Genomic DNA, 18,255 nt, shown 5'->3' on the forward strand with positions numbered 1-18,255 from the left:
AGTATGAGAAAATGTGCCATTTCTGTTGTTGCTGGCAAAGGCAGCATTAGTATGTGCTCGGCAGCATTAACAATTCAAAGAAATGCTATCAGAGATTAATGAAAAGTTGGTAAGGATGTGGTCATTCACTTCCTGGTCAGATTCCAGGATGTCTCAATTCTTTCCAAAGACCCACGACCCCAAGGCAGTGAATACTGGGAGGGACTGAAACAATAACTAGGGGTGATGTTCTCTACTTTGCTCGCCTCAGGCAGCGTAACCTGAACACCAGGCAAAGATACTTTCTCCTTCTGTTTAGAATTTCTACATTAAAAAACGTCACCATCTCTTTTATTGTGTTTAATGTTGGTAGGAAGACGCTTATTTAAAGCTTCCACTGCAAACAGTTTTTTTGGAAGTTGGTGGAAGTGTTGCCTGTAATAAAATAATATCCATAAAATAGGTTAGGAAAGTAATTTTTGTGGTTGTTCCCCAATGTTAAGTTATGGTAGTTACATCAACAAAGATTGATAGGTTGTTTATGAAATGAAAACAAGATCTGACGATCTAGTTTCAGAGTCAGAAAATTGAATTCTTTGCTGAAAGATCTTGCCGTAGGTGGAATACTTGGGAAGCAGTGGCCCACCAGCCAGCAGGTCAGAAAACCAAAAGAGGAGTGGGGCACCTAGGTGGCTCAGTCAGTTTAGTGTCTGACTTTGGCTCAGGTCATGATCTCACTGTTCTGAGTTCGAGCCCCACAGTGGGCTCTGTGCATACAGGTCAGACCCTGGAGCCTGCTTCAGATTTTGGATCTCCCTCTCTCTCTGCCCCTCCTCTGCTCGCACTCTCTCTCTCAAAAATAAATAAACATTAAAAAAAAGAAAACAGTGGAGTGAGCTGAACTTTCTGCTACACAGGGCATACCCTTTAATGATGCCTTTTCTACCTACCTACTACTTGCCTGTTTATCTTTTAAGTTTACTCATTTTGAGAGAGAGGCAAGCAGGTGCAGAAGGGGAGAGGGAGGAGGGGAGAGAGAGAGGGAGGGAGAGAGAGACAGAGAGAGACACACAGAGACTCCCAAGCCCAAGCAGGTTCCATACTGTCAGTGCAAAGCCCAATGTGGGGCTCAAACTCAGGAACCACGAGACCATGACCTGAGGAAAAATCAAGAGTTGGTAGCCTAACCAACTGAGCTACCCAGGTACCCCAATGATGCCCTTTTTAAAGTCAAAGGCTTACTGACTGTGCCTGGCTAATATATCAATGACCACTGGACTAATCTTAGTTTTACCTACTTTTGTACTTGGTTACATCCCCCAAGTATATGTTTTTTTCATCTCTCTGATTCTATATAGATACAAGGCTGAAAACCTTTACTTTCTCCTCAAAGGTTACAGAAGGATGAGATAATTGTATCATTGTTTTAAAATTCTAATTCTTATACACCCAATTTTCCACATGATTTTGTATTTCTATCCCCTGAAATTGATCTGAATCCTCCTTTGTCCATACTCAATTTGGAATTAGAGAGCTCTATTGGTTGGTTCCTTCTAGAAATGAACATTATGTGAGAGGTGGTAGGTGGGGCAGCTGAATTTGATAGGAATTAGTGTCTTTTCTTTCATTTCATTCCTAGACCAACATCATCAGTATTACCTGGAAACTTGCTCAAAGTAAAAATTACTGGGCCTCACACTACAGCTACTGAATTAGAAGCCCCGGATCACCAGTCTGTTTTATTAAGCCTTTCTGGTGATTCTGATATCCGCTCAAGAATCATTTAGTCTAACACATTAGGGAAGAATTTCTCAAGTTCCATCTGAAACCGGTCTGAAATGATTGCCCAGGGGAGTACTGAGAGGGCTAAAGGAGGAAGTGATAGCAGGCCCTGGGGACAGCAGAAGAGAAGGTAAGGAGGTAGCAGGTGAGGTGGGAGCCAGCATGGCCCTTCCAGGATCCAGGATAGGATCAGTAGCTGTGTCCATGAGGACAGTGTTAGATAGACAGTGCAGGTCTAGTGGGTTAAGCAGATGTCTCAGAAAACATACATAAACTCTACTCAGTGGGTCACTGGCAGAAGGCAAAAGAACCTTCCAACACTGAAACTAATGATTCCACTTACAGAATGTTTACCATATGACAGTATCCCACTAAGCAATCTAAAAAATGATCTCCTGGGTCCTCCATAGAAGGGAGGGAGGGACATACAAACATCCTCATTTTGCAGCTGAAGAAAGGGAGACACAGAAAGGCAATTGCCTAAGGCCACACAGCGAGAGAAGGGGAAGCCAGAAAAGGAGCCATGCATCACATTGTTCTTCCTGCCCATTATTCACAAATAGGAGTCAGCATCTGCCCAATGAATTGGGAAATGTTTGCACAGGTTGCCATTCCAAAAGCAGCCTGACAACATTTGGAAAGCCTTTAAGAGTAATCCAGGCTCACTGCGCTTCCCTCAGTACGGTATGAATTACCTCCTCCCATCAATTCAAAGGGCCTTCTCAGTGTGCCTCCAGCAAAGCGATGATAAACTTTGCCTAGTCTTTACAAGGCCAGCATCATTCAAGTGAATCTTTTAAAAGCCAAGATATGTGGTTCACTTTTAAGTCAATATAAATATCTATGTTCTACCAAATAGGTTAGGAAAGTAATTGGACCAAGTTGTACCATTAATATCAAATGGTGGTAATTATACCTGACAACAGTTTATGGATAGACTGCTTATTAAATATACAGAAGATGCAAAGATCTGGTTTCAGAGACAGAAAGCAAATTTCTTCACTGAAAGATCGTCTGTTTTGAACACTTAGGGAGCTGTGGCCAAGCTGCCTGCAGGATGTACATGGGAACAGGGGGACAAATGCCAACTATGTTCTGCAAGGTGTCCTGCCCCTATCTGCCAGTTACTCACCGGGATTTTGAGTCTTTTCAAAGCAGTCTCCCCATATGGGCAAGGCTGACTGCAAGGCCGGGGTACTGTACAAAAATGAAGACAATCCCTCACAGAAGGGACCTCACTTGCCCAGTCCTGTTTTCCTCGCTTCTGGGGGCTGGGAGGCTTTGTGAGGGTCTTGGTCACAGGGTAAGGGGCTTCGGGCACTTAGCCGAGGAAGCCTGTGCACCTGCTCTCGTAAGTCAGGAAACGTCGACCAGGCTCTCTTGATCTCTAATACAAAGGAGTGACTTCTGCAAGGACTGGACAGACATTCTTTTTTTTTTTTTAATTTTTTTTTTCAATGTTTATTTATTTTTGGGACAGAGAGAGACAGAGCATGAACGGGGGAGGGGCAGAGAGAGAGGGAGACACAGAATCGGAAACAGGCTCCAGGCTCTGAGCCATCAGCCCAGAGCCTGACGCGGGGCTCGAACTCACGGACCGTGAGATCATGACCTGGCTGAAGTCGGACGCTTAACCGACTGCACCACCCAGGCGCCCCATGGACAGACATTCTTCTAATGGTGGATCCTTGCTGGTGCAGAAGCTGGGTCATGACAGGGGTCTGGTCTTTGACTCAGTGACAGCGCACCGGTAGGAGCAAGCAAGGGAGGAGAGGAAGCCCCGCCCCGTGTGCACTTCTGGATGGGTTATTTTCCCATCTAAGATGATTGGCAGATACTCCTCGCTGCCATTAGCATCAGACCAGGCCTGTCCCCTGGCACTGTGGTGGGTCACTGACTGGCCCACACCTCTCACGGGCGCCCCAGGCACATAAAGGTTTCATGTGCCCTGCTCTGTAAGGTTCAAGTTCACCCCACTGGCATGGAGGCTCAGGAAGAGTTTCTCACCTGCTCCTGGGGGGGTGAGCGGAACTCCCTGGTTTTCCGGGCAGTCAGGGCTGCAGACATGTTCAAGGCCTGCATGAGCTCGTTGTAGCGGAACTTCTGATTTGCCTGGAGCTTAGAGACATAAATGTCGCCAAATGCCACAATGGCCTCCACTCGATGCTGCAGCTCACAGTCACAGAGATAGCTGAGGAGCTCACACATCTGCAACCAAAGCGTATATTTATGCTCATTTAACAACACTTCATAGACATTGGTGAAGCAGCTAGCATCCCCATTTTACAGAGGCTAACACGAAGACTTAGGCGCTCTAAGTGACTTGCCTAATGTCACACAGTGACCACAGAGCCGTTACTTGGATCCAAGTCAGTTTGAACCCAGCCACCAGCCCTTTATCCTAAGGACAGGAGAACAACAGGAAAACAAGCTCACCAAAGACAGAATGAACCTGCCCGTGGAGAGTGAGAACGGCATTCCTAAGAGAATTCTTCCCTGGCTCTAAGCTCCCCATGGAAACCAGCACTCAACTGCACGGGAGAGCTCTGGCTCCTTCCTGACATCTTCTGGCTCCAGATGATGGGAACCAGAGACTTCTGTTCCCCTCTCTTTCTTTCTTGTTTGTTTGTTGGCACTGCTTTGTCTGCCACCAGTTCTTTCGGACTGTTACTAGTCCTGATCTTATCGCTACTTGCACTTTCACTAATAAGAAAAACAGCAGCCAGAACTTATTGAGCTCTAATCACCTGACTCTGTGTTAGGCACTTGCCAGACCTGCTCCTTCAAACCTCAGTGTGTTCCCGATACTTTTATTCAGGTGTAAGTTCTATGACCCCATCTCCACATAACCCCTTGCATGACTAACAGACACTCTCCAGTCCGTCTGGGCAGAGACAATAATGTCCCTGGTGTGCTCTTACCTAGCAGGCTAGTCTCTGGCATATCTGCAGGTGACCTAGGACCCAGAGCACATGCCCCTCACACTTGTGATTACAGTTAACACATCTGATTAGAAGCTGTATGTGCCAATGAAATAGGAAAACTAAATTGAAAGACTAGGGAACATCTGCAAAAGGCAAGTTGTTTTTTAAAAAAAAATACTCAAAGTTGGGTGTGAGTTAGACAACTACAAAAAATTGGGGGAAAATCATTAAAATCTACAAGTGTTCTGCACTCAGGTTGCTTTCCAATAACCTCTAAATCCACAATCTATCTTCAAGATACCCCCAAAACTGGCCATCAGGCACATCACACTGTATGTGACAGGTGTCATTTATGCAAAAGAAAGGACTCTACATGCCAGGCAGGGACTCACATGGAAGAAAAAGTCTCAGCTCCACATCCGAAGAGCACATTTATGTTTTAATAAAAATGTTTAAGGTATCTGTGTAAAATTTGTTACGTATCTCCTCTACATACAACATTTTGATGAACTGACACCTACCAATCCCACCACATTAGGTAAGAGAGCTTCATTTGGAGATTATTCTAACACGGTTTATGATAAAATATATTTCATACTGTATTTTAAAGATAAAAGTGAATATTACGTTTTATTCAATTATCATCCACATTTTATATATTGTGAAGCCAAGGCTTTGGGAGGCTACTGACTTGGCAAGCCTGTAGAGCCGCTACGTGGTCCAGGGATGCCCGAGCCAGGCTGACTTTGTGGAACAGACTGTACTGCTCTGTCCACTTTCATTTCTCTTTTCTCAGTGCCCAGAAGACAAGAGTTATCATCTTCAGCGTATCGCTGCTGCCAGCTTTCCTCTGGTAAGACTATGTCTTAGGAAACGTTGCGGCTTCCTAGGTGATGCCAAGGGGGCAGCTCGAAGCGAGCATGCCTCTTCTCCTCGGCTCAGATGGCAGTTTGTTTGCATGCGACAGCACATGTACACAGGCTTGGTGATCAGTACATGGCAACAAATGAGCCCAAGGGATGAGCATGGCCGCCGTATGAACCAGTGTGGTCTTTTCCACAGCCAAAGGCTCTTCCTCCTCCTTTCCTGACAGGGGCTCACAGAGCAGCCATTTAGTCCCAAAGGGTAAGAGGTAAGATGAGGGCCAATCCATCACTAGTTCCGTAAAAACAATTCTAAGGCACGTGCCTTATTGATAAGGGTTAGCACTTTTCTCTTGACTTCGGGAGTACATTTCATGCCAGAGAAAATCATGAGCAGTGAATGCTCTCTATCAGTGTATTTCCACTACACTCCAGGTTTAGGCCAGCACCCTCAGTCCCAGCCTTAGCTCCAGGCTGCACTGTCACCCTCCCACCGCACTTTGCAAAGGCAGGATCTTTGCTGCCCTGAGTTACCTGCAGCTTGACGGACTCTGGCAGTCGGGTCTGCAACAAGCCTTTGACTGGAGCCTCCTTGCCGGCCTTTTCTCCGGCCTCCACTGCCTTCTCCTCCACCTGGGTCACTTCCTCCTTCTCTGCTCTGTTCTCCGTCTCCCCACTGTGCTCCCCAAACACAGAGGGATCGATCAGGAGGAGGATCTGCCTGACGTCATCGTCATCAAACACCCCCATGACCAGCAGGGTCCCGATGAGTTTCAGCACAGGCACAAACTGGAACTCTACAGACCCACCGACAGGGTCCCGGATGTGAGCCCCACTGTGCTGCACTGCCTCCGTCAGCATGCTCAGTGCCTTCGTCTTGAGAATCTCCAACGGGATCTCAGGGCTCTGCTTCTGGTGCTCCTCACTGGTCACGACAAAGCAAGGGGTGGAGAACCTGAACCCTGGCTTGAGGCACGTTCTCAGGCCCACCCCAGGCAGCCCGTGCCTCTTGGACTCATCTGGATACAGGCGGATTTTTCTGGTGGTGCTGGTGATGGGGATGATGTACTCATTCTTCATCATTAGCTTCCTCTCCTTAGCGTTGGCCAGATGGATGCTGATGAGCAGGTCATAGAAACCAGACCGAAGGAGGCCAGGGAGGTACTTGTTGTCAATGGCGTAGAACAGCTGGGAGAGATCCACGTGGCCGCATAGGGCGTAGGCCACGCGGCTGTTTCCCAGGGCGCACACTGCACTGTAGAGTCGCAGCGTGTGGTAATGGAACTGCATCAGGTCCTCCTGCTCACAGAGCTCCAGGACATCCACACACCTGCGGATAGGACAAGCCATCAACCACTCCACGGTTGGAAAAGAATACGCCAGCGCTCAGCAGAGTTCTTCTCTTTGAATCCCCAGGGATTGCACCCAACTCAATGAGGGCAGAGGGCATAGAAGGATGGAGGAGCCTCTGCCCCCTGCCCTCGTACAGGTTATCATTCCTCTCTCAGTTCTGGTCCTTATCCCAGTTCCTGATAATCCTCCCTAACTCAACGAGTCTCAAAAGTCTGAAAGACTTAAAGACATGGATTCCCAAATATGAAAGTGTTCCTTATTAAGGAAAATCCTCCCAAATGGAAAACTGAAAAACATTCAGGTGTGTGACAGAGGTGACTTGGTCCTCTTATTTGTGGGTAGAAGGGGATCCTCTGCTCCCCAGTACAAGAGCCTCAGGCATAGCTGAAGGGGCCACCTGGGTGGCTCAGTTAGTTAAGCGTCTGACTTTGGCTCAGGTCATGATCTCACGGTTCATAAGTTTGAGCCCCTCGCTGGGCTCTGTGCTGACAGTTCAGAGCCTGGAGCCTGCTTCGGATTCTGTGTCTCCCTCTCTCTCTGTCCCACACCCACTTGTGCTCTGTCTCTGTCTTTCAAGAATGAATAAACATGAAAAAAAAATCAGAAAAAAAAATGTAGCCGAAGCCCTCTGTCAATCCACCACCCACATCATCTGTATAATCTCCAAATCTACCGTCATCCACAGGGCCTTCCCTCCCCTGAAAACAAACACACCTGCACTCTTGTCCCGAGAGAAAACACTTTCCAATTTGAGTTCAGTTGGCATAATCAATTCACTTTCTCCTTCCTGACTTTAGAAGCCCATTTACAAGGCTGTCTTGCTCCCTCATTTTTTGGGGGGGCTCAGAGCACAGCCTCTGATCCTTGCTTAGATCTTCTGTTTTGTCTTGCTCCTCACCACGGATCTGAGGATCCTTTGCAACTGGCGTACTTGGCTGGATTCCTATTTGTTTCCTGCTCCTTCCCTATACCAGCCTGTCTTGCCGCTGTCCATGACCCAGCAGAATACCTAAATGGGAGCTGTGCAGCTATCAAATCCTGCCACCGGCTCCCCCATTACTGTATGTTTTTAGTCCAACAGATCAAGGGGTGATAATAGGCTAGCGATAAAATTTCTTTCTTTCTACATATAGAAACTATGCTAGTGTAGATTCACCTGCACAATTCCATTTATTTCTCCCTGCAGTCCTCTGGGCGGTCATGTATTTTATGTATCATGAGGAAACACAGGTAAGTTATAGGAGTCATTTACCCAAGGCCACAAGGCCAGAAAGTGATAGTGCTGGGATTAAACCCAGGCCATAATCCAGGTGTACTTCTTACCAAGAGGAGCCCAGGAGCCCATTCTTGGTTCTCTAGGCAAACTAGGCATGCCTCATTTTCTCCCTTCTTGTCATTAATGACATATATTTCAGGGTCACGTTACACCTTTTAATTAAAGGGATAGAAACACTCCTGACTTCGGACACTCAGAGAGAAGGCCCTGTGGCAGGCATATCGTAGTGGATATTCTGCTGTTTCTAAGTGAATAATGTAAGTGAGGAAGGAAAAGAGACACTGAGGTTTTTGGGAAGAGAGCAGGGCCCCTGGCCAAGGGGGGGATGCTGCTCCTCCCCTTCTCCCACCTGCCTCCCAGGCCTGCCCCCTCCTCTGTGGGTCCCTCCACTACCTGTTCTCCTCAGGGATGTGGAGCGCCATCATCTGCAGGGGCTCCAGGCACTGCACCACCCAGCCATGGCGCTCGCTCACCCGCTCTGTCTCCACCTTCAGGAAGCTGCTGGGCATGCGGCTCCAGAGCACGGGTTGGATGGTTTGGACGTCCAGCCGAGGTGGACACTGCGGAACTGGGTTCTTCTCTTCACTCTTAAATATGGCCGCCGACAAGGGCATCGCATTCTGGGGCAAGGCAGAAAAGGCATTCAAAGGGAAAGACAGGTGCACTACAGAGATGCTCAGCTGCTGGATAATGCCACATGGCCCACGATAACCAATATGGTGAGTATGAACTAAAGAGAGACAAATCAATCCAGAGACCTTTAAGGCTTTGCCAGCCTTAATTAAAACCTTGCATGATGGGTTATATTAACATTAAGTAATTCTTTCAGCACCCAGTACAGGGCCTGGGTGAGAAGGGATTCCCTTGTTTTCTGAGGCTTAGAAAATTTTCCCCTAATGGTCAATGCTGCCTTCTTTTATCATAGCCATTGGATGAGGAGGCTGACCAATACCTTCAGCTTCCCAAGTTCAAACTGAAACAATGAAGTGCTCGTGGGCTGCAGGAAGACTGCTGGAAACACTTTGGTATTAGGCTCCACCTGGAAACCAAAACAAATGGAGGTTTGCTCAGAATTACAAAATCGCAGATCGCTAAGTCATTGGGTGCATTCATCAACACCCTCATTCTAACCCTAGCTGAAACAGGACAACTTCCTGGCGGGTCATTCTCTACTCCTCAGAAATTCTGAGACCTGGTGCTTCTGGGAGTGCAGTCACTGCTCTCCACCTTATTCCTGCCCCCCACCAGCCCCCCACCCCCACCCCCCGTGACTTGGGGCTGAACAATCCCACAGTCTTTCATTTTCTCTCACTGATAACAGTAGCCAAAATCTTCCTCCAGTACTCAGGACAGTCACACGTGGGGAGCTATTAACATACCACCAAGGGTAATGCCTGCTTTTATTCATGGAATGATGTGATTCCTGGCTCGTCATAGAGCAGGGAGACACCTGGCATGCAGGTGGCACCATCATTCGTCACTCCTGCCCTCAGGAAGTCATCACTTAGGGTGGTGCAAGGACTTCAGTGTTATTTCTGAAGGCAAAAAGGACTTTGGGAAGGCAAGCCCAAAGGGCGTCATAGGACAGGGCTTTTCAACCTTGGCACTACTGACCCTTTCGGCTGGGTGGGTAACTCTTTGTTGTAGGGCTGTCCTGTAGGACAGATAGCAGCATGGCCTGCTATCCCACCCAGAAGATGGGCCTGGCCTCCACCCAGAAGATGTCAGTACTACTCTCCACCCCCAGCACAGTCATGACAACTAAAAAAGTCTCTGTTGATTGCCAGATGTCCCATGAGGGAAAAGCATGCCCAGATGAGAACTACTGTTTTACAGGCGAGGGCTTCCCTGAGATAACATAAAGAGGCTGCTTCCAGAACCTATCTCCTTTTCTTAGAACCTCTCCTTTTTCTTGGTTCCTCTGGACTTCTCTGTAACCCCCTTCTCACTCTTTATGACTCTAGAGCTCACCTTAAATAGTGTAGGATTCACTGTCTTCCAGCTGCCACTTAGATGAAGTGTGTGGATTTATTTATGACAGTAGGGGCTCCACTTATCAACTGCCCATGTTGATGAGCTTTTTAAAAAATGTTTATTTGTTGAGAGAGAGAGAGAGAGAGAGAGAGAGAGAGAGAGAGAAAGAGAGAATCCCAAGCAGGTTCTACTCTCAGCATGGATCAATCTCACGACTGTGAGATCATGACCTGAGTAGAAATCAAGAGTAGGATGGTCAACCGACTGAGCCACCCAGACACCCCTGATGTAGGACTGTTGATGAGACTTGGAGGCCATGGAAACAGAAAGGTGACTTTAATTCTATCAACTAAAGTCCTTTGCCTTTAAGTAAATTCAGACATTAGGAAATTCTTGCAACTCTCTTGCAGTTAGGGAATGTTGAGTATCCTGGACACACTCTAAGGTGGCCCCCAGGGAGCCACTCTCTCCTACAATCCCCTCCCCAGAACCTATATCTTGTTTCTAACAAATAGAGTATAGCAAAAGGGTGTAGAAATTGCTACTCCCTTGATTTGGTTATGTTTTGTAAGACTGTGTTTCGGTAGACTGGAGAGAAGGTTCTCCACCTGGCGTTGGAGAAAGAAGCTACCATGGTGTAACAGAGCCTGTGAAAGTCTACATGACAGGAGATTTCAGGGGGGTTCATGGGACTGGGAGTGCCCCTGGATGCAGCCATCAAGAAAGGGACCCTGAAACCTACAAACAAAAGCACCTAAATTCTGCCAACAAGGATAGGACATGCCTTGTTGGCATTGAAGAGGCCACATGAAAAGGAATATGGACACCTCTGGGAAGGAAGGGGAGGGAAGGAGAAAAGAAAGCAAAGAAGAACGGACCTCAGAACCTTGGCCTATAACCACAATGGATCCTGATGACAACCTCAATGAGCTTAGAGTGGATTCCTCCCATAGCCTCCAGACAGAGGCAGCTCAGCCCAGCTCATGCCTTGACTTTGGCCTTGTGAGAACCTGAGCAGAGAACCCAAACTTACAGAACTGGGAAATACTAAATGTATGTGGTTTTAAGCTATTAATTCTGTGGTCACTTGTTAAGAAGCAATTAAAAAACTGAAACAGTGGCTTCGCAGCCAAGTTGGTCGGTTTGATAACAAATACTTAGCAAGCACTTACTAGGTGCCAGGTCCTATGTCAAGCATGGGGACAGCAACAGGCATGACAGATGGCCTCTGTCCTCTAGGAGGTGACATTCTGGATGGGGAACTTCCATTTTTTTTTTTTAGTTTATTTTTGAGACAGAGACAGAGCATGAGCAGGGGAGGGGCAGAGAGAGAAGACACAGAATCCGAAGCGGGCTCCAGGCTCTGAGCTGTCAGCACAGAGCCCGACATGGAGCTCAAACCCACAGACCGTGAGATCATGACCTGAGCCGAAGTTGGACGCTTAACCGACTGAGCCACCCAGGCGCCCCAAGGGGAGCTTCCATTCTAATGTTAGGAGCAGCGAGCCCAGATTTGAGGCTGCTGTGGAGTGCCATGGACCTTTTTTCTATTTAAGGTACCTTTTATCTCTGGCTGATCTCTTTTATCCTTGCAATAATAGACATTTTATTTCTGATCACGTGTGAAGGTCAGGGCATAGGAACTGGCCTGAATTGAAAGCTCACCCCTCTCGTAAATCTGAGTCTTGTAGCTGACTCTGTTCTCAGAGCAGTGTGGCTGGGGTGGCAATAACCGAGTATCTCTTGAACATACATTTTATTTCTCATTTCTCCCATGATTACGTAAATTAAGTGCGGCGGAAAGAGATTTTCAAACTGCACAGCAGTATTTAACGGGGAGGTCTAGAAACATGGTCTGAGAGAATCCTCCTCTCATTATTTTGGTCACTGGTCCTTTCTGAATAGAAAGCCAGTATATAAATATTGCTGCCCTGTTCCTCTTGAGATAATTGAAAAATGAAAATGGCTACAGCTGCAGAATAATAATTATCCCACTGCCGGGAGACCAGATGCATGGCTGGACATGTTGGTGTCTCGCCTGGAATGAAAAAGGGGTTGGCCGGGTGTGAGACACCTGAGGGCTCCTGTGCTGAGCCCTGGCACCATCCCATTCACGACAACATGCCTCTGGGCGGGACGCAGGACTGGGGCCACTGAGCAGGGAAATCAGGATTCGTACGCACGGAGTGGAGGAAGGCATCTCAGGAGGTGGGTCGGTGCCAGCACACAGCTGGGAGAAGACAACGGACCAGCCCAACGTGACCCAGGAACTACTGGGCAAGTCAGGATACCAACAGCCACGGCGTCCTGTTGTGACATTTCCTCCTGCATTATGGGCTCTTCCCAGAGGCAGGCAAGTCACTGCTGCTGCGAAGGCCATGGGTTGTTTATTTATTTATTTAGGGACCGCCGAAGCCCGGCTAGCCTTCAGAGTTATTAGATGCTTTAGAGCTCTCTGCAGCTCAGGGAGGACCCTTCAGTCAAACTCATTTCAAAAGTTAATGGGAAAAAGCTAATGGATTCTGAAGGGCGGCAGTAATGTATATTAGCATTTTCTCAGGGGGCTGGGAGGTGGGGAGTGGAATCATGAGAAAGTACCGGAAGAATAATACGTTACTTTCTGCCTCAAAGCCTGGTTTTGCAAAGGCCTCTTGCTGGAAAGACAGGTCCCTCCGGCTGCCCAGCCAGGCTGTCGAGAGATGTCAGTGGTTCTTACTTTTTCCCAGGAGGACAGGGAGGCACACAGACTGGCATGCATTGCAGGAGATGCAGAAGGGGAGGTGGCTGATCCCACCAAACCCAGAAAGGGTTTGGTCCATCCGTTCTTGGTCACCAAACAATTCAGACTTGGGGCTACTCTGTCTCTCCCCGCCAGATGCCATCTCTTCAAGCACAAGGCAGACAAATGGCTGCCAAGAGGCTTTCCAGCCTGGAGGCTATAACATGGGGCTGACTGTGGAATCTGGGGTTTTATCCATTTACACAGTAGTGGGATGCTTTTCATCTGCTGTAGTTAGCTAAGGGTCCTTAAACACTGTGCATGTCACTGTTCTGGTCAGAAACCTTCAAAAGCTCTTCAATTCCTATCAATACCTCCTGGTTTTTCCAAATGAATTTCTCACCAATAACCACAGAGGCCCATACTATGGTGGCCACTGTTCCTCAAGTGTACCTTATGCTTTCCTATCTCCATAAGGATATCTCCTGTGCCATTCTTTAAATCAAGGTTTCTCTGAAACGAATATTTCTCTGACCACTCTCAATGGAGGGAAGCTCTTTCTTCTCTGAACTCAGAGGACACTCTCTGTCCACACGTCTCTATTCTACCTTGGAGTATCAAATAGGTTTAACAGAGAAATTTAACGCCTGAAGTTAGCCTTTTCCAGATACGCTTTGTACAACTCCAGACTTCTAGAAAACTACTATGCATGTTAAAGTAAAACAAAACAAAACAAGCCAAAAATGTTTTTGGTTATGTAATATGAGAAATGCCTGGTTAGACAGGTTTCTTTCTGAAGTATTTTTTCAAGTTGTCCTGCACAAATGTTCATTGCCAATGTCAGAAGCAGGATATGATATGTGGCATTTCTCAAGCTTACCTGGCCATCAAGGATGAAGATCCTGCTTAAGAGAGATAGGGCTTCTTGTTAATGACAGGTAAATCTACTTGTGTGTAACTGAGGGTTTTCCCCATAGTTCTATCAGAGCTTACAGTCAATGAAGCAGAGAAACACATTACTCCTATAAATGCAGTTTTAAAAGATCCTGTAAGGAATTCATAAGGAATGAGAATAGCCTTTTTGCAAAAGGAATACACCTTGGCAAACGAGTCTGTTTTTAGGAGTCTGTATTTTGAGCACAGAAGTTTCCTAAAGCAAGGAGTATCTCTGCTCCCCTTTCAGATTTTGCATCTTACAGAGCACAGGTAACACAAGTTGCACAAGTTGCACAAGAAATGTTCATGGAATAGATGAATACCCTTTTAGAGACCATCACCAAAGAAAATCCTTCTTAGCTTCTAGAAAGATGACCAGGATATCTGATCAACCAATAAAGAACAATACTTTCCCCTATTTTCCCCTCTGTAGAAAACCAAGCCATTTTGTTCTTGTTTCTTTCCCTTGATGGCTTGTGAACCACGTGGGCTCCTCAACCCCATCTGCTGTGGTCGGGATGCTGATGGAGAAGAACGAGGAGCAGAGCCACAAGCATGCAGGCTGGGGATGCTGCTGTCTTGGCCACAGAGCCACCCTTACCTGATAGCAGGTACCCAGCTCTCTCCCATTGGCTGAGAAAGACAACATGCCCATCGCCAGATCCACGAGGCAGCCGATCTCCAGGTCCACGTTGCTCCGGCTTGATCTTTGCGAAGTGGCCACAATATCCCCGCCCCAGACCATGTAGCAGTTGCTGCGTTTCACGCTGGAAACCAGAGAGAGAGGAAAAAGCACAGAATCTGGACTGGGGCAGTGTGCAATCAAGGCTCAGGAACGAAATGCCCCAGAAACCTTCCAAAGAAGCTTTCCAGTCAGCACTTTTTTTTCTTAAACACATTCATCCAGCTTCATCCTAATTTTCTCAGACATGACCACTCAATTTAAGGATGTGGCAATCTATCAGAATACTTTGGTCCAGAGAGCACGGTGTTTTGGTAACTGTCTCCCGGCTCAACGTCAATTCACCTTTCTGAAATGGATCATGGGGATGGTAGTATTCCCAACTCAGAGATGGGAGATGGGGGCACAGGGAAGGTGACCACCATGGAAAGATTTATACAGGGATTTGGTATAAGAGGCACAAACAAAACTCTGCAGTGTCAGTGAAAAAGGCTGTAACACACTTGAAAACTCAGGCCCGCATTCCTTAGGATGGCAGACCCAGGCTTGCTTGCAAACTAGGTCACAAGTGGTCTGATGCCCAACTACGTCCTTGACCTACACAACCTGGCCCTACCCTGGAGTTCTGCTCCCTGAACTCTTCACCAACTACCAGCTTGGGTGCCTTTCTTAGCTGGCTGTCTACCTACCCCTACAGTGTAGACTCCATCATAGGTATTTATATTCAAAAGCCAATAGTAATAACCAAAGAAAGGCACTAAGGCTCCAAAGCCTGATTCCTTAATTAAGAGATTTCAAATCCTGGGTAGGCTTTGGAGAAATTAGTGGCAGAGGTGATTCTCAGAGCCCGTCAACGTGGCTGTGGGCAAGAGACAGATGATTTGGTCTCCTTCTACTAAGCCCAGCCCTGATGTACATTGCCTGAGGAATCAGTTGTTTGAAGTACCATAAAGTGCTTTTTCTCAGGCTAAACAAGAGCATGACTCTCTACCTGTTGCTTTAATGCAGTCCCTTTAAACACCTAAGGTCAACCTGATTTGACCCTGGAAAGTTAAAGCTTTGATTAGAATTCTCCAAGGTTCTTTCCAGCTCTAGAAGTATATAATTTCCTCCCCCGAGACCAGAAATCCCCTTTGTCAACATACGCTCACCTCCTCTCCTACTCCCTCTCCTTTGGGGGACCAGTGGGGCCAGTTTCTCAGTGTGAATGACCCTCAGGCAGAGTCAGTGCAAACTGCCCCTTCCAAAGAGTGACAGCCACGGTGAGACTTCCATACAGGTTAAACTTCAGCCATGCTATTACTGCCGTTCAGTGATTAGAGTCCCAAGTACATTGATGCCTACTGCAGGAGTCCATTGCTAACGTATTGAAGCGGTGGGAATGTGCAGTGACATGCTTCGGTCATATTTTAAAGGGGCCAAATTTGAAATTCCTCAAAACATTGGACATTGTTCCTGTATTTACTTCTTATTGTGCAGGACAAAAAACTAAGAATTACTGAGCACCAACTATCGACTGGGTCTTGTTCCAGATGCTAACGAGTCACTTTTCAAAATAAATGTTGTCACTGAGGCTCAGATAAGTGAAGTCATCTGTCTGGTGTGGCACCATCAGCAAACTCGAGTAATAAACCCAGTTGGGATGGACACGTCAGCTTTTTGTTCTTCTGGCTCAAGAGCAAAGTCTTCTGACTTCAGTCAACTGCTTTCAAATGCTTTCCTTACCAACCCAACAAGATGGTGGATGCTGTTTGTAGCGTCTATTCTGGGTCTTGTAATGTATAAAAGACATTTGGTAATAGTAGTAATGTAATGTGTTTATTCAGTCCCTGGGTCAAGACATTGTTTTAGGCATTTTTCCAGGTATTTCCTCATTTAATCCTCCTATCACTCCATGAGACTGAAACTATTATCCTCATTTTATAGGTGAGGAAGTTGAGGCCCTGGAAGGCTAAATGGTCCAGGACGTCCTGGAACTCCGTTTAAAACCCAGGCAGTTTGCTTCCAGAGTCTGTGCTCTTAACCACCTACCCACAATGGTCCTGCACGATACAGTGATTGTAAGTGACCTTTCTGGTCACCAGTGTTTGATGACCCGGTAGCATCTAAAGAACACTGCCTGCAAAATGTTCCTGACTTGGTAAGGAAAAAGGTCAGCTTGCAAAACAACCTATTATATCTCTAAACATGTCTGTTTGGCAAAGACTCTATTAAGTCTCACTTGGGTGGACGTAAGGCATGGTCTCCTGGGTCACCTCTGGGGCACTACTGGCTGGAGATTCTTTCTCTGGTGGCAATCAACCCTCAACCCTCCTCTCCCCCATCAATGGACCAGGGGAAGGCCTGAGTGTACCTAAAACCTGCTTTCCCAAAAGATCTCTACGTAATTGTTCGTGAACTTGCTGTATCTCTTTTATGTTCTTTATGCTTTCAGACACTTCACATTCTTAGGATGAGGAGTTCTGAGTCTGTCACTTGCTATGTGATGTGGTGCATCTTTGTATTTCTTCTGAATTGACTTCTTTCAAGTACCCAGGCGTTTTTCTCTGTCTTGTTCTGATGTTGCCGAAATTGGGGCTTGCCCAGAACGCACAGAAGAGAAGTGTTTGAGAGGGGGCACAGACTCCCAGCTGTCCATTTGTATCTCCTACCCCTGGGTCATTTTTTTTTTTTTTTTAAGTTTATTCATTTATTTTGAGGGAATGAGAGAAAGCAAGCAGGCGAGCACGTGCGAGTGAGGGAAGGGCAGAGAGAGAGAGGAGAGAGAGGGGAGGGAGAGAATCCCAAGCAGGCTTTGCACTGCCAGAGCAGATCCCAACACGGGGCTTGAACTCACCAACTATGAAATCGTGACCCGAGCCAGAATCAAGAGTCGGACGCTTAACCGACTGAGCCATGCAGGTGCCTCCATGGGTCATGTTTGATACCGTGATGGCATTATCCTCCATTTTCACTAACACACTTCTGCCATAGTACTGCCTATTTAGTGAAGGATTTTAAGCCTGTGCTTCACTTTTCCTTTTTCACAGATACTGGGATGTTTCTTTCTTTTGGGGTGTTGGGTGGAAGGGAAAAGGAGACAGCTGCAGGGAGAGAGTGAGGAGCCTGGTGGCTGACCCTGCCCGCTTGGGAGCCCCCTTACCTTTCGTGGACCCGGCCTCTTTCATCCCCTAGAGTAACAGTCACCGTGCAGTTTTTACTCAGGTCAAACTTCTCGCTGTACAAGTGATAGTCCGGAGTCACCCATCCGACCCAGACGCAGGAGGGGTCCTGTCCAGCGAAGATGCGGATTGCATAGTAGCACTGCTGGGGAGAGACCACAGAGGGGAGTGAGTGGCCCCTGGTGGGGGGCCAGACATGACAGAACAAATGCAGGAGCCCACGTGGCCCTCTTTCCTTAAAAGGCACACACCGCTCTAGAGCTGGACTGCCCTACACTCCAGACTTAGGACAGGCTGACTGGAGAATCTGCCTTCCCTATTTTTCCCTTTTGTGTGTGCTTTAGCATGGAGACAATCGAGCATTTAACCTACCACTTTCTGCCCAGAAGCTGCTGCTGCTGAAATCAGGGGCAGCCGCTCAGAATGGCCAGCACAGAACCCTCACCCTCTCCTGGGCACTGCCCTTGCCCTCAGGAGAGAATAGTTGACAACTTCTGCTACCCTTTCCACTTCCACAGGGACGTCCAAAGTATTTTTTGTGGTTGTTTTGAATGTCTTAAAAAAGATGCTGTAAAAGCAGCAGCTCACATGGTGGCCCAAGGCACC

The 18,255-nt window shown here is 47.2% G+C and overlaps 1 protein-coding gene across 1 annotated transcript in view; it reads right to left on the reverse strand.

The window, feature by feature from the left end:
* Positions 1 to 18,255, reverse strand: part of RYR3 (ryanodine receptor 3) — a 529,492-nt gene that overhangs the window by 172,515 nt on the left and 338,722 nt on the right. Inside the window, exons 31-36 of the mRNA XM_040492205.1 lie at positions 17,631 to 17,794; positions 14,408 to 14,573; positions 9,130 to 9,216; positions 8,571 to 8,797; positions 6,083 to 6,878; positions 3,769 to 3,969 (exon numbers count right to left, since the gene is read on the reverse strand). Of these exons, the coding sequence (XP_040348139.1) occupies positions 3,769 to 3,969; positions 6,083 to 6,878; positions 8,571 to 8,797; positions 9,130 to 9,216; positions 14,408 to 14,573; positions 17,631 to 17,794 (1,641 nt within the window). The remainder of the gene's footprint in view (positions 1 to 3,768; positions 3,970 to 6,082; positions 6,879 to 8,570; positions 8,798 to 9,129; positions 9,217 to 14,407; positions 14,574 to 17,630; positions 17,795 to 18,255) is intronic.

Source organism: Herpailurus yagouaroundi, unplaced genomic scaffold (assembly GCF_014898765.1).
Source record: "Herpailurus yagouaroundi ecotype Mexico unplaced genomic scaffold, PumYag 184, whole genome shotgun sequence".
NCBI lineage: Eukaryota > Metazoa > Chordata > Mammalia > Carnivora > Felidae > Herpailurus > Herpailurus yagouaroundi.